Source organism: Hibiscus syriacus, unplaced genomic scaffold (genome assembly GCF_006381635.1).
Source record: "Hibiscus syriacus cultivar Baekdansim isolate YM2019G1 unplaced genomic scaffold, ASM638163v2 tig00110833_pilon, whole genome shotgun sequence".
NCBI lineage: Eukaryota > Viridiplantae > Streptophyta > Magnoliopsida > Malvales > Malvaceae > Hibiscus > Hibiscus syriacus.
Window position 1 is genome coordinate 1,282,854 of NW_024062884.1, and position 15,533 is coordinate 1,298,386.

General features: G+C 34.6%; 1 protein-coding gene across 1 annotated transcript; it reads right to left on the reverse strand.

The window, feature by feature from the left end:
- Positions 1–9,654: 9,654 nt before the first annotated feature.
- On the reverse strand, positions 9,655–13,905 carry LOC120143070 (transcription initiation factor TFIID subunit 12-like). Its single transcript, XM_039157490.1, is given in 10 exon segments — positions 9,655–9,858; positions 10,129–10,321; positions 10,499–10,534; positions 10,651–10,715; positions 10,807–10,885; positions 11,625–11,699; positions 12,175–12,257; positions 12,260–12,659; positions 13,185–13,328; positions 13,410–13,905. Coding segments are annotated over 9 exon segments (1,482 nt in total). The 5' UTR covers positions 13,866–13,905; the 3' UTR covers positions 9,655–9,858; positions 10,129–10,177.
- Between the last annotated feature and the right edge of the window lie 1,628 nt (positions 13,906–15,533).

Genomic DNA, 15,533 nt, shown 5'->3' on the forward strand with positions numbered 1-15,533 from the left:
AGCCAGGAATTGGATATCCTTCGTCGTGAAGTTGAAATCCAACTTGAAAATGCGAACTGGATCGGTTCTGAATTATCTCTCGAACTCGTCTGAAGTTGATTCTAAGATCTGTCGATCTTTCAATATGTCAAATTGGTTGAAGTGTAGCTTCTTGCTGCTGAGTTAAGCAACCAACATCAATCTTTAAAGGTGCTTTTGAATCGAGTATCCTTCATCTTGAAGTCGAAACTTGACTCTAAAAACTGCAAAAATTATGTATGTGGGGAAAAAATGATGCTCTAAAATGTATGCATAAGATGCATATAACATGAATTGGTTATATTTATCTCTTGAAAAAGGCCTGATAATTCGCATTAGGATATTGAATCCCCAAGATGCCCAAAAAATGCCCAATATTTCATGTTGAATCTTCAAAGATGCCCCAAATGTTCCTCATTTCTTGCTTCATCATTGATTCTAAGCATGAGCTTTGTGTTTGAGAGTCACATGTCATTTACCAAGATCCACTCAAGAGAGACTGTCTTGTTTAAAAAAAATGTTTTTCTTTCTCTTTTAATATCAATTAAAAGAGTTTCAAAAACTGTTTAATCCCAAGTTTTAAAAATATTGCCCCTTTCACGGTTTTACAATTGAGATGAATCATAAAACTAGAGTTCATTGGATATCAAAGAATTAATTACAATGTTAATCCTTCAATAAATTATAGCTATTTGACAAGTGTCAAGATCAAAGCTATCTTTGAGAGATGGTCAAGTAAAGAAAGGATAAAAAGTTTCAGGTCATTGTGTTTGGTCAAAGGTTTGGCATTTGATGCTCAAAGGTTTGGTATTTGATGCTCAAAGGATTGATGGGGTAGCTTGCATACTTCTCTACTGGAAGTGTTCTCTGACTCCCATCCTTCGTTGTCACACTCGGATTGTGCGATGCCTTATCAAGTAATTTGTGTGATCGCCTCAGTTGCACAATTTTTATATTCGAGCCGCCTTTTCAGGTTTTCAACTCGAATCCTCCTTTGGTTTCAAGACGTTATTCAGGATTTACGTCTTGAACCCCCCTTTGTTATTTTTCTCTACCATACATTAATTACATTGTTTTTTTTGCAAACAAAGATTAATCCTGATGGGCGGGATGAAATCTGAAGATAGTCTCTTCTGTTTAGAAATCCATGTATGATTAGAAGGGACTTTTAAGGCACGTAATGTAGGCCAAGGCTCATGGTTATGAAAGAAAAGGATAAATAGGCCCAAACAAGTGTTTCAGGGTGTTGAACCAAGGATCAATTCATTCTGATGCCTTCAATTCTGTCTTGTTCAATTTGGATCTGCTCATATGTGTTTCTCTGGATTTTCTCTGGATGTTCCATGATCTTCGAGTGAAGTGATTCAGAGATTCGGGAATGATTGTGCTTGATCAATCTCATAGTTTGAAGCTTGATGTGCCATTTGTCTTTAGGGAATCTTTGCATGTGCTTTTTGTCCCTTTTTCTTTTTGATTTTTGCTTTTTTTTCCTTTTGTTCTTGTTTCTCTTTTTCTTTGTTTTTTTTTTTGCTTTTTTGCTTCTTTTCTTTTTTGTTCTTGATTGGATCTTCGCACTTGCCATTTGGTCCACCTTTTGGTGTCTCCTTTTGATTGATGTCTTCACTCATGTGAGCAGATTTCTTACCTTGCCCCCCAATGTGAAGGGTGATCCTTGGTTAGGGTTGAATCAGAAGAAAAATACTACAGGCTCAAAAGGGGACACAAGGGATATATTTTCTCCTGTTGTAAAGGATAAAGAAAGAAAGCCGTTCATCATTTCATACATGGAAGTCCTCACAGAAGAGGTATCCCCAGGGGGATAGATTTTCAGGATTAATTTTCTTCACATGAAAACAGTGTAGTTAATGTGTGATAGAATTATTTCGAATGAATTGTTTTTTTTGCTCCTTGCTCCCAACATATCTCAATGTTCAGGCTCCCGGCGAGATGCCCCAAATTGTGTCTTAGAAGAATGCTCATGTTCAAATGAACAACTCAATGCCTTGGGTATTAAATGTCAATTGTGAGTCTAAAAGACAATGGTGTGACTTTATTTGACTCAAAGAAAGGTATGGGTGTATCAAAAAGATAAAGACAATGTTCAAGAATTTCAAATGGAAGGTATGTCAAAATTTGGTCTTTTTGGTAATGATCAAGGTATTTCATTTTGGGGTTTGAGACATGATAAGAAAGGTCTAATCTTGTCATATGTCAAAAATCTATAATTCTTGAAGAATTAAAAGAATCCTTAATTCATTTAATATTCGAAGAACTAAGATTAAAATTTGTTCAATTGCTCTACCTTAGAAAGTAGCATAAATTCAATCATTTAACAGATTAAGCGAAAGATCAAAGACGTGTTCAAACAAAACAATCCTCTAAGTGCAAATGGTATATGCCATGCCCCCTTCTTCGGCAAGCACCTTACAGGTTTCAGAGGAATGTTTGGGGCTTCTTACGTGGTAACAGCTAGTAGCTTCAACATCGTGGCCCTTAGGATATGGGATTCTTTCTTAGATCATCCTGGCAAGCTTTGTCCTACAATCAGCTGATCAGGCTCCTACTGTTACAATCTTGCTTCCATGTGGTTAATTTCGCTTCATCGAGCCCTTCACGACTTAATTTCATGTTTGTGAAAATGCTTAAAATGTAGATGAAAATGCAAAAAGGAGAAAATGCAAAATGCAAGAATGCATGAAATGTTCGAGGCATTGATCCAGAAAAGTGTCCATTATCATAAATAATCCTTATTCAGACAAAAATGTTTTATCTTGTAAGAGACAAAAAAACAATAAAAGGTATGTTCGGACTAAATCTTCTAGACATCCATCCGAGATACTTTCTTCCATGACTCGACTGCTTCTTTGATCATCTTCTTATAACTGTCACCGTGATACATAAACTCTGATATAGATAATCCATATGTTGCTGGGACAAACTGATGTGCCCCATACTGTCTAAGTGCCAACAACGGAGCATACCCAACTGCACCTCAAAGTCCAAATATGGTCATAGTGTCAGAATTCCCATACTTGAAAAGAACATCACTGAGGAACAACCAGGGGGCTTTCCAGGTAATATCCCGGTCATGTAGATGAGTGAAGACTTTCATCCATTTCTCTTTTGAAGCGCCTTCATATCCTGTCATGGTGATGAACTCTCTCAAAGGTGAATACGTAGTGTTAAATCTACAGTAGGCAACCCCATTAGTCTTCTAGAAGTGGATGTGAATCCAGACTTGAAGGAACTGAACACATCCAATGAATCTACCTCCGCCAGCTCTTCGGCAATGGTTGAGAGACCAAAAGGTCTCGGCTGAGATGGTCGGTGTTTCGGAAGTTGCTCAAACAGTTCCACCACGGCTGCGTCAATGCATCCTAAAACCTTCGGAAAGATGATCAAGCCATACAGACCTAGTGCAAAAAGGTCTATAGTCTTGCCCGTTACCTTTGTTTCGGAGTCGGTCAGTCACCCATTTTTCATCAACTCCTGCAATCTTAGCCAGTCCGTTCTTGAAAGGCTGACTCTTGATGTGTTTGATGTAGGCTCGCTCCAGTTTAATGCTTTCACAGTGCAATAGTGTAGTATACTCCTCGATGGTAGGTACCATGTCCTCCTGGTTAAAAGTGAAGCAACTGTATCCCAGGTTCCAAAATTGAACCAAGACTCTGATTAAGGGCTCATTGGTCTTAACATGAAGCAAAAGTGCAATGTCACCATACCGCTGATTGAACTTCTGTTTCCGATCATTCTTCCAACTATCTCATATGTCTCGAAGTTCTTGCACATTATTTTGTTTTAAACTGATAGAGGCGTAGCTAACTAGCTCTGACACATAGCTTCCTTGAAGACTATCTCCATTTTCCTTCTGAGTCTTCTCGGACCATAGTCGTACCTCGGGGTTTTTAATCTCTTGTATTACAACACCTTTGTCCATGGATTCAGATTATTCGAGTTTTAACAAACACGTTTTAGTGGATCAATGACCTCTTTTATGATGCAAGTGATGAAAATAAAATAAAATAAAATAAAGATGAAAAGAGTTAGTGAGGTGAAAAAAATAATAAAAAAAGATCATAAAAATGAAAGTCCTACCCCACATGATATCTACCCCACATGCTTATTATTCCTACCCGGACATGATCTCTATCCCGCATGCTACTTTCAAACAAATCCTAACCGCATATTTGTCTAGTTCACATGCTTTGAACAGAAACTAAAGCAGGAAACAAAGCAGCCTAGGGTTTGGAATGAGATTTTGGGGTGGGCTCTAATTCTCCATGGTATCCCGGTTTAGGTGCTAAAAAATGGTACCCGAGTTCTCCTTGCTGGTGCCCCATTGGGCTTGCCAGACCCTTAGTCCTAAACCCATCACAGGCTTGTGTGGACTAAGTTAAACTCGAGAGGAAACATTCCCTTATGCCCATACGGAGAATAAATTCACACGAAGGCATAAGGTATATGAATCCCGAAGGTTACTTGCTAGGCCCATACGGAGAATAAATTCACACGAAGGCGTCGCTTTCACCCCCACTTAAATAGGGTTCGGAGCTCGGGTATAGAGCCTTTAGATGAAAAATCTTTAAGGGCTGAAATCATTAAAAAACGGTCAGTACAACTATTTATTTCGAAAATATAATCAAAAGTAAGCAATAAGGATCGAAATGTTACCTTAAAATTTAAACTTACCCTTTTCGTTAAAAAGACAATTGGAAATTACCTTAGCCTGACTCACTTACATGTGTCCCCAGCGGAGTCGCCAAGCTGTCGTAACCGTCTTTCGGTTGGGCCCCGGAATTGGGCTTCGACTTAGGAAAATAGATTGGAGTCGCCACCGATTATTTATTTAAAAAAAAAAGGTTAATCGGATACCTTATATCTTACCTGATCTGCGTCTTACCAAAGATATGTCGGATTCGGGAGTCGGTTACGGTCAAGGAAGGATTAGCACCCTTGAACCGCCCTTTCGGTACTACGTAATTTCCAGTTGTTTTTAATTAAGAAAATCGAAAGTTAAAATTTAAAGGTAACATATGATCCAAAATTACTTACCTCCAATCAATTTGAAAGAGTACCCTTAAAAAGTCGAGAAACGCGTTAAAGGAAAAAAGAAATAAGAGTAAATGAAATAAAGAAAATAGAAGGGAAAAAATAAAAAAAATGATGAAAAACTAAAAGAGGAATAAAAATATATAATTATTAAGTGCAAAATAATAATAATGATAATAAGTAGTAAAATAAAAAAAAACGCAATCACACCAAAAGAAAGTAAAAAAAGAAAGTCAAGGTTTGGTGAAGTATAACTGTCGGGAAGGAAAAAGACGATAAGGGGTAGGACCGTAGTTAATAAATGAGTGTGATGTATCCCTATAATATAGTAAGAATGAATAAAAAAAAAACATTATGATATATATATATATATATAATAAATAAATAACGAAAAAAAATAATTTAATAAAGTAAAATAATAATAATGTAATATAATAAATACATGAAAACAAAAAAAAAAAAAAGTAAAATATAAAAATATAATTAAATGTATATATGCATATGTTTAAAAAAAGTAAAAATAAAAAATAAAATACAATAAAAATATACATATAATGATAATAATAGTAGCAAAAGAGAAAAATATATTTATATACGTAATAGTAAATAATAATAGTAGCAAAAGAGAAAAATATATTTATATACGTTAATAGTAAAATAATAATAATAATAGTTATAAATATATATATATATGATAACTTTAAAAAACATTAAAATAATATTAGAATAAAATTAATATATATATATATACTTAATAATACGAATTATCAAAAAGAAATAAATAAAAATATGAAAATAATACATAAGGGACCGTTCATCGGCGACAAACCTCGAAAAAAATTGATTTTTAAAATCTTTTCCTTCCCTCGTTTTAAATATTCTAGTATTTTTCCAAAACGGCCTCGGGGTTGTGTAGATCTAAAAGAAAAGTTTCGAACGACAACCCCTTTTCCTCGGCCAAAACTATTTTTTTTCAAGCACAAAGACGAATAACAACACATGCAAGTGAAGAAAAGAATGCGAAAGGTAAAAGTTTTCACCTTTTATTGCTCCTGAATTGTTTACAATAGCTTCAAAACAATCTATTTGCTCGTATTTTTTTCTGGTAATTTCGTATGCCCATCGTGTCTTACAATGGTGAGTTACAATGGCTATTTATAGTGCTTGTGGATCCTATCTTTAGGAATTTAAATAATAGTAGAACTCTATCCTATTTTTAGGAGTTTGAATCCTAGCAAAATTTTATCCTATTTTTAGGAGTTTGAATCCTAAAATTCTATCCTATTTTTAGGAGTTTCAATCCTAGTAGGACGAAAAATGTGTGTTGACACCTACCAATATTTAAATCTGACTCCGTGGCTACATACAAGTTTAATCACGATGAACATATATGACCATAAATATTTCTAATAATTAAAATTTATTATGTATATTTTACTTTATGAGGGCCTCATTTTCTTCTTCAAAATTATCCTGATCTTAATTTTTTTTCATTTAATATGAACTTTAAATTTAGAAGAAAAAAATTAATCTCTTTGATGAATAAGATGTGTTATTAAAGAAAATGAATCCAAAATGGATTGAACCCACGTTGAAGCACATGGCAATGGATGGTATTTGTTTATTATAAGAAGTTTAAAACTTAATTCGAAATAAATAAATTACATTCCATTAATTTAAAATAAATAAATTACATCTCATTAATTTAAATAAAAATAACAGTAAACTATAGTAAATACTATTGAATTTTGTCCATTAATTTGTTTATATTATTAAACTTTTAATTTTGTTGGTTATAATACTAACAGAGGCGGAATCTCCTTAGGACTAGTGGGGTCATGGACCCCACTAAAATATTAAATATATATATATATATATATAATTATTAAATTTAATTTTGTAAAAATATAATTTAAGATTTAATAAAGGAAAAACTTAGTTTTCTCTTATTGGTGTGTTGTTCATCTCTTTTATTTTTCATCTTTGTTGATTGGTTGACGGCACCAAATTTAATGTTGGTTGCCAATCGTTAATGTTCTTTATTGTTTTTTTCTTTTTTATATCGTATCTTTTTTTTTTGCTTTTCAATAAGTCTGCGTGCATGACACGTTTTCATCTGTCTTTATGTCATATTTTCTTAAACTTTTTGTCATGTTTTTAGGTTTTTCGGAGGTTTTTTTATTTATATTTTTTCTAAGGGTTCATTTGACATCGTCACGACTGATCAAGATAATGCTTATCTGATTTCTTGTTGATCTTCCGCGCGTGCGCGTGTGCGTGTGCGTGTGCGTGTGCGTGTGTGTGTGTGTGTGTGCGCGCGCGCGCGTGTGTGTGTGTGTGTGTGCGTGTGTGTGTGCGTGTGCGCGCGTGCGCGCGTGCTGCGTGTGCGTGTGTGTGCGTGTGCGTGCGTGCTGTGTGTGTGTGCGTGTGCGTGCGTGCTGTGTGTGTGTGTGTGTGCGTGCGTGCTGCGTGTGCTGCGTGTGCGTGTGTGTGCGTGTGCGTGGACTTTCAGATGGGATTTGGATACCCGATTTGCATTCGTGGATAGCTTTTCACTTCGTTCGAATCTGATTTACGGTTTGTCGGTGATCTTTCAATAGTTTGATCCCCTTTTATGGGTCGTTTACCGATGCGATATAATCTATTTGTATATAACTTTTTTCGAGTTTTTTGGTTAAATTTTTAATCTTTCCTTGTATGATCTTTATGTGATCTTAAGTTGTTAGTGTTATTTCAATAATTATAAGAAATTTTCTTAATTATGTATTTAATTTAAGAATGCAATTTCAAATCTTTATTGTAATTTGAGATATTTTTATTTTAAATAAAATTAATTGTTTCTATAAAAAAATTATAAAAAATATATAATTTAAATTTGGTTCTTCCAAAAAAATATTTATATTATTTTAAAATTTGGAAACTACCTAAATATCATTTATTAGAAAGAATTAATATCTATTTTTGTATTATTATTTTATTTTTAAATAAATAAAAAAAATATTTTTCTTTGTTTTTATTTTAAGATAAAAAAATTCTTTGTATTTTTTATGCTTGGTTCTACACCTTTTTTGAGTTGAGAACTTCAATCAAGTTATTAAATATTTCATTTCGATTGAAGGCAATTTTTTTAAAAAAAATATTTTCAGTTTAATTAATATTTATAAATTTATTTTAAATAGTTATATTTATTATACATGTTCATGAATTTTCATCTCTAAAAAAACCTAGACACAAATTTATATATATTTTTAAAATATTTCTAAATATTTTGATTTTATAAATATAAATTTAAAATTCATTAGATTTGTATGTCAAGTGAAATTAGTATGAAATTAAATTAATATATTTTGTTGGTTATATGTTATAAGTTGCGTGAAATCATAGGAAAACGCAAAATATTAGATAAATATTGTTCATTAAATTTTTATGTGAACGAATAAATTCTAAATTTTATAATTTTTTTATTAATATGATATATTAATATATAATTTTTAATTATATATATATATATATATATATTGAAAATGCCCCCTAATAATTAATGTTGAGTTACACTACTGAGTGCTAAATTTTAGTTATACATTTAATTATGTCACTCCGTCGTTGAGTCACTAACAAGACGATGACATAGTTAGTAGTTGCTGACATGGCATGCCACACTAAAACTACGTCATTTTGGTGTAGCTATTTTGATACTTAAAACGACGTCGTATCATATATTCAATTTTTGGGTTGTATCGATTTTGTTACTAAACTTTTAAACAATTTTCTCTTTTGCCACTTCACTTTCCGGTCGTCGCCGACAGCAATGCACCACCATTCATAATCACATTTCACAACAAGATTGATATCAAAACGTTCGTATTTCACTTATATTTCTTCTCCTATGATTGATTTTCATGAAACTCATTCTAAATCGACGAAAATCTGTTTAAAAGTTCAACATATTAATACTCTGATCTCTTTCAATGACCAACTGATGAGACTAGTTTTGAGGTATATTATTCGTCTTCTTGAAATAATGTTTTTTATTGTTCAGATTTTTTAACAAACGCCCCTATTCCCGTAAATCTAATAAAGTCTCAAAACTTCTAAAAAAATGATTGATTTTTTGTGTTTAATTTCGTTTTTGAGTAGGTTTCTTGGAAACTAATCATACGAGAAGAATGAAAAGTCAAATGCGAACATTTTTAGTACCAATTTTGCTGCGAAAGATGATCGGTGACGAACGACGATTGGCTGTCAACGGTGATTGAAAAAAGCAGCGATAAAAAAGAAATTTGTTTAAAAATTCAGTAGCATAATCGATATACCCTAAAGTTTAATGTCTAAGACAACATCGTTTTAAGCATAAGAACAACTGCACCAAAATGATGTCGTTTTGACGTGACATACCACATCAACAACTGTTAGCAATGTCATCATCTCGTTACTGACGTAACGGCGGAGTGACAAATGAAATATATAATGGAAATACGCAAATCAATCACAGAAAGTGGGGTTTGGGCTTAGCTTCATAAGATTCTTTCATTTTCCAGATATTGATTTTACATCATACAATAAAAACAAGGTTTGGTTGTTAACAAATTCCTACAATTATCTTCTTCTGCACATGCCCTACCCTCAAACAGCAACACATGAAAGTTGTAGGGTACCAACCAGTTTAAGTTTACAAAAACCCTCAACTTAGCTTCCGATGTGGAGGAATTAGATTAAGAACAAATTCAACATCTTTATTCACATCCCAGATCAAGCAAAAAAAGTCATGCCCATCACCAATTCATCCTGATCCTGCATGGACATCAAGTAAAACTTCGATTAATTCATAGGCAATCAGGCACACGATAATCCATTCCATGCCCATGACTCATGAAACCACATGCCAGGTTCATCTCTCTTTTGATAAAACATGGCGGCGACTGCGATTCGAATCTAACCATCGGGGACCAAGATAGTACTAGCTCTTTACATTACTCGCAAAGAAACATGCCGGCTATGATTTAGCATAATGACTAACACAACCCCATAAACGTCAATGGCATGCACCAATAATTCCCATACCTTTAAAGGAAAAACGTTTCAGATATTCAACAATGTCAAGAGAGGAGCCTCATGTCACTTCTCGGATTTTAACATTTGGTGAGCCCAAGGTATTAGCAGCCGCTTTCCCATGGTTACCTTTTGCATTTACGCCAGCTTGGCCGACGAAGTGCTTCCCACTGGATGCCTCACTAACTAAGATTGATTTCTTAATCTGCCAACAAGAAACGGGCACCAGAAAGTTCAAAGGAAACGTAACCGCACCTACGCATAGATCAACAAAATGTCTAGGGCATAGAACCTCTTCCTTTCACACACTCGTATGTAAAAATACAAAAGAAAAATACATCTTAGCTTATAATTTGCGATGAAATGAGAAATAGGCACTTACAGCTGCTAGCCGCTCTTTGTGAACCTCATTTGTATGCTGCAAAAAAGAGAAAAATATACATACAACCATAAAGCTGTAAGAGCAAATTCGATTCCCTTCGAAAACAATCATGCATCCAAAATCAATTTTATAGATAAAAGAGAATAATATACCGGTTTTCTGTAAGTCTTAATCTCATCACCGGTAAATCCGGGTAGAGTCGTATTCCAATTTCTTTCTGTATCAAGCCATAAAACAATAGAAGTTGAAGTACTAGATATTAAAGACGAAAAGCAAACCAAAGTAAACAATTTTACGAAATAACTAACCAAGATGTAGGAGAATGTCTTTTGCTTCCAATGTATCTGATTTTCTATGCTTAGCCAGTGAGCAGCCAAATGTTGTGATCTGTTGAAGAAAACAATGAAAAGAATACGAAAACGGATTGGATGATGGTCATATATTAATGGGAAAGCTTCAAGAATGAAGCAGAAATTGTAATATTAAGTTCCACAGAACCAACGTAAAATGTAGCGAGACAAAAACCAAGAAAACTACAGAGGAAAAAGGAAAATCAAAACATCCTAATTGAGTAGAGCAAATAGAGTATAAGACTTCTCATCCAACATAGTTTCGCTCTTCATATGAAGCTCAGGTCCCATTTCAGCTGTGGAATGGGACTCATTGTTCTTAAAATTTTGAAGACATTAAAAAGAATTCAACAAAGTCAAAGTTTAAACTCAATTAGTTGATCCACCAAGTATACTTCATTGACTTTTTTAATCATTTAATATTTTTTAATTATTGGTTGACGTAGCATGTAAGACATAGTTCTACGCCGGTATGAAGTACATGAGGACTACCACTTCAAAATTTAATGTTTTAATCAACATTTTCATTAAAAAAATCAATTTGCCTGTCTTTTAAAAGATTGAGGATCAAATTTAACTCAAAAAAGAACGAGGGCCAATTTGACAAATTTCTATGCAATCAAAATCCATAAACCAAAGTTTGATCAAGGTGTAACAAATTTTAATAAATATGATCTTAAAAACATCCTACTTGAATGGTCCTCATGTATCTTGAGATATGCCCAACCCCAAGTACACACACACGATAAGTTCTTTGAATAAAAAGTTCAACTCACAGAATCCACAAAGTCTTCTGCAATATCCACAAGAATATCTTCAACTTCAGGATCCAACTTCTCAGATGGATCAATCTGCATACAAATAAAACAAGTTATACTTTAAGATAGAGAAGCATGGAAATCCATCGCTCTTTAGTCAGGATTTGAGCAATTGAAATGCTAAAGACCCGCCTCAGAAAGATCATTCAATAAATGCCTTGACAAAATTGATATTCTGAAAATTAAATTCATCGAAACATAAATGCTGAAAATCCCTGAGTCACTAAAATGATCACAATTTTGTATATTGGTCCTTCCTAGTGAAAAATTAATATTATACAAATGTAGAAATGGTATAATGCAAAATCCCTTTACTATAAACTAAATATATGAAGGGCATTTCGAGTAATTAATGGGTATAACACAACAGATTTAAGGACATTTTTTAATCACTTTTACAATGCATAGATTTGGATGATAATAGAATAAGTTGACAAGATCTTAAGATCCTGGAATGTAATCTAAGGATCCAAAATGCAGGGTTAGGTCCAGATAGTTCACTGTTCACCTGATTAACTAGATCATGAATGCTTCTTTTGCTAAGAATCTTGCCACCAGACTCATCACCCTCTGTAAGAGCCGCTTTATTTGGTTCACCAAGTGAACCGTGCTTGATTGTACCATTGCAAGAAAAGAAGGCTTTTGATTTACAGAACCCTGGGCTCTCGTAGCTTGTTGGTAGGGTAAAGATTGAGAGGCCCTCGATGTAGGTGACATTTGTTGCCTGAAATGCTCCTGTTGTGGCAATTGTTGAGATGATACATGCTGTTGTTGCGGAACTGTTGGCAAGGAATGATGTTGCTGAGAAATATGTGACCTTTGCTGCAAGGATGGTGAATTAATCTGTGGTCTATACGAAGGGGGTGGCAGAGGAGGTTTCCCTTGTGATCCCGATGATAGCCACGGCTGATTAGTGGCTTGTGTAGTTTGTGATGTACTTGGTGTGGAAGAACCAGTAGCTGACACTCTCATAAGGCCATGCCCTTGGAAATTCTACAAAATATTAAAAGACATAAATCAGTCACAAGCCATTACACTCAGCATTCATAATACAAAAGATAATAATTAGTAAAATAGAAGATTTTAGCACTTTAGCCATCTTTACAAAATACTTAAAACAGATTATTCAACCAACCACTTGGATATTCAAGCTCAGATTAAAAAGAAACACAATTCCGTAAATTCAGCTGAGATGTTTTAGGCGTTTGTTAACATTTTTAAGTCTTGGAATATGCTGAAGCTGTTATCGACCACAACGGATGCCATTTTATTGCAATTTAAAAAGAAACAAGATTTTACAAAACCAACAAGTGATTAAAGAACATATGTTGGATTTAAATAGCAGTCCGCTATCGGAATTGCGGCTGTTATATTACAGCTATTTCACAACCCTGATACCCGCAATGGCCGCAATAGCGCCGCTATTGCCTCAATTGTGATAAAGGCAATGCAACCGAAAACGCAAAGGCGACCACAATTTAGATCCCTATTATGTAATCTTTTGACAGGGTTACTAACTTTGGCAGTAGGGGATTGGATATCTGATGAAGAAGGTGGTCTAAGAGATGATTGTAGAGGTCTCTGTTGATGTTGAGCAGAAATTCCAGGTGGCCTCATTTGAGAATGTGATCCAATTCCTATTCCTTGCATCGGCGGCCTTGACTGTTAAGAGAATCGAACCAAGAACAGAAGGTAAACGTCAAAAACTTAAAATTTGTAATTAGAAAGAAAACAAAAGCTTACAAGGTGGGAAACATTGGAACTGGAAGCTCCGGTGAAGGAGTGGCCAAAGGAACCCGAAAATGGAGTGGGTTGCGAAGGTGAAGGAATGTTGCCTCTCGGCTGAGAGGAAAGAGTTGGCGTAGAGGTCGGTGTGACTGAGGGAGAAGAAGAGGAGGAGGAATTCGTGAGCTGGGAAAGCTGCTGTTGCCAGGTACGTGAGAATGCGGCAGCGGGTCGGGGCTGAGGAGTGGGGAGAGCTGGTTTCGGCTGAGGTGGCTGTTGGGGTTTCGGGTTTAGGTTAGGGCTGGGAAGCGTTGAGGGTGTTGTGGAGGGAGGGGGTTGGCTTGGCTGTTGTTGAAATTGTGGCGTTTTCGGTTGCTCCGGCTGCGGCGGCATTGGTGGTTGCGGTGGTTGTTGAGAGGGGTCAGTAGAAGAAGTGGAGGCAGGGGCGGTGGAAGGAGGTGGCTGTTGGTCCATGGTGAGCGAAGGAGGGAAGGCGAAGGTTGACAAAGTTAATGCTGATGGCTTGGGGTGTCGCCGTGTCGAGTTTCAATTTTTTATATTTATTTTGAAAAACAATATTTTAATTAATTATATAATATTTCAATTATTAAGACGTTAAAGATCTTAAATTTTCAGTTCATTAAGTTTTATATCTTGAATTTAAATTTAAAATCTCTTTCGTTAAAAAGATATGTCAAATTTGATAAATATAATATAGGGTAAATTACATATTTAATATTTAAACTATTAGTTTTGATCTATTTTAGTATATAAACTTTAACTTTTTTTCAAAGTCATACCTAATGTTTAGTTTTCATTTTATTTTAGTATCCGTCGTTAAAAAATTAACACGTTTAGTACCTAAACTATCATCTTTAATCCGTTTTAGTATCTAAATTTTCAATTTTTTCAAAACTTAACATTGAATTTTGAGTAGTGGTACTAAAATAAAACAAAAATTAAAGCTTTTAACGGTAGAGTACTAAAATGAAACAAAAACTAAATTTTACGTATAATTTTAAAAAATATAAAATTTAAGTACTAAAATGGACTAAAACCGATAATTTAAATATTAAACGTGTAATTTACATTATAATTTACTACCTTTGATATACCTTAAAATTAATGATAAATTATGCCAATAGTTTATCAGTCTTTTTTGTGTTTTCGATCTGATCGATTTTGGTCACCGAATTTTTAATTTAGTGCGCTTAATTTCTTATATTATCGATCTGTTCGATTTAAGTCCTTCTGTCGTTAACTTCCATTAGTCCATTAACAAAAGTTTGACTTGTCAATAAAAAAATTAAAAAAATTATATATTAAAAAACCCACGTTGCCTTCTTCTTCTTCACTCTTTTATCCTTCTCTAAAAAGCCTAAGAAACCTCATAAACCCCCAACACCACCAGCCTCTCATTCTCATCCGCCCATGGCTCCTCCTCAAATTCCCCAAAAAATCCAACCTTCACGTTTCTTCTCCCTGAAGATCCTCTCGTCCCCTCTCCCCACCAACTCTTTCTTCTATAACTTAACTCTAAAAAATGGCGACCAACCCCAATACATCCACCCTTATCTTATCAAATCGGCTAACCTGAATACACTCGACTGATTTAAGTTTGTCGAGTGTATTCTCTGCCATTTTTCATAGACTTAGCAGACTGTTATCTGAATTCAAATTAACGAAGACGGCTGAGGCTTTCTCTCTTTCTACTCCTGCTAATGCCGCTGGGAATATGATGGTTGCTGTACCCCAAAATTCAGTCATAGGCGAAATGCAAAAGAGAATTGCAGGTGGCATAACCTTTAACTTTGAAAAAACGACCGAACCCGATAGAGCGAATAAGTTAGCGAGTAGCTTGGAAGATGGAAAGTTCGTAATCCTCGATGATCTGTGGGAAGCGTGGGATGATGAAGATCACTTGAGGAAGATGGGCATCCCATTTGTTGAAAATGAAAAGGGTTTTAAGATCATTTTAACGACTCGTCGCGAGACAGTATGTGAATCTATGGAGTGTCAAGTTGTTGTTCCAGTTGATGTCTTGGATGATGATGAAGCACGGGCTTTTTTCAAAATGAAACCTAATATAACACCCTCAACCCATATACGTCCTCGTATACCAGTCAAATATGTCACATCAGA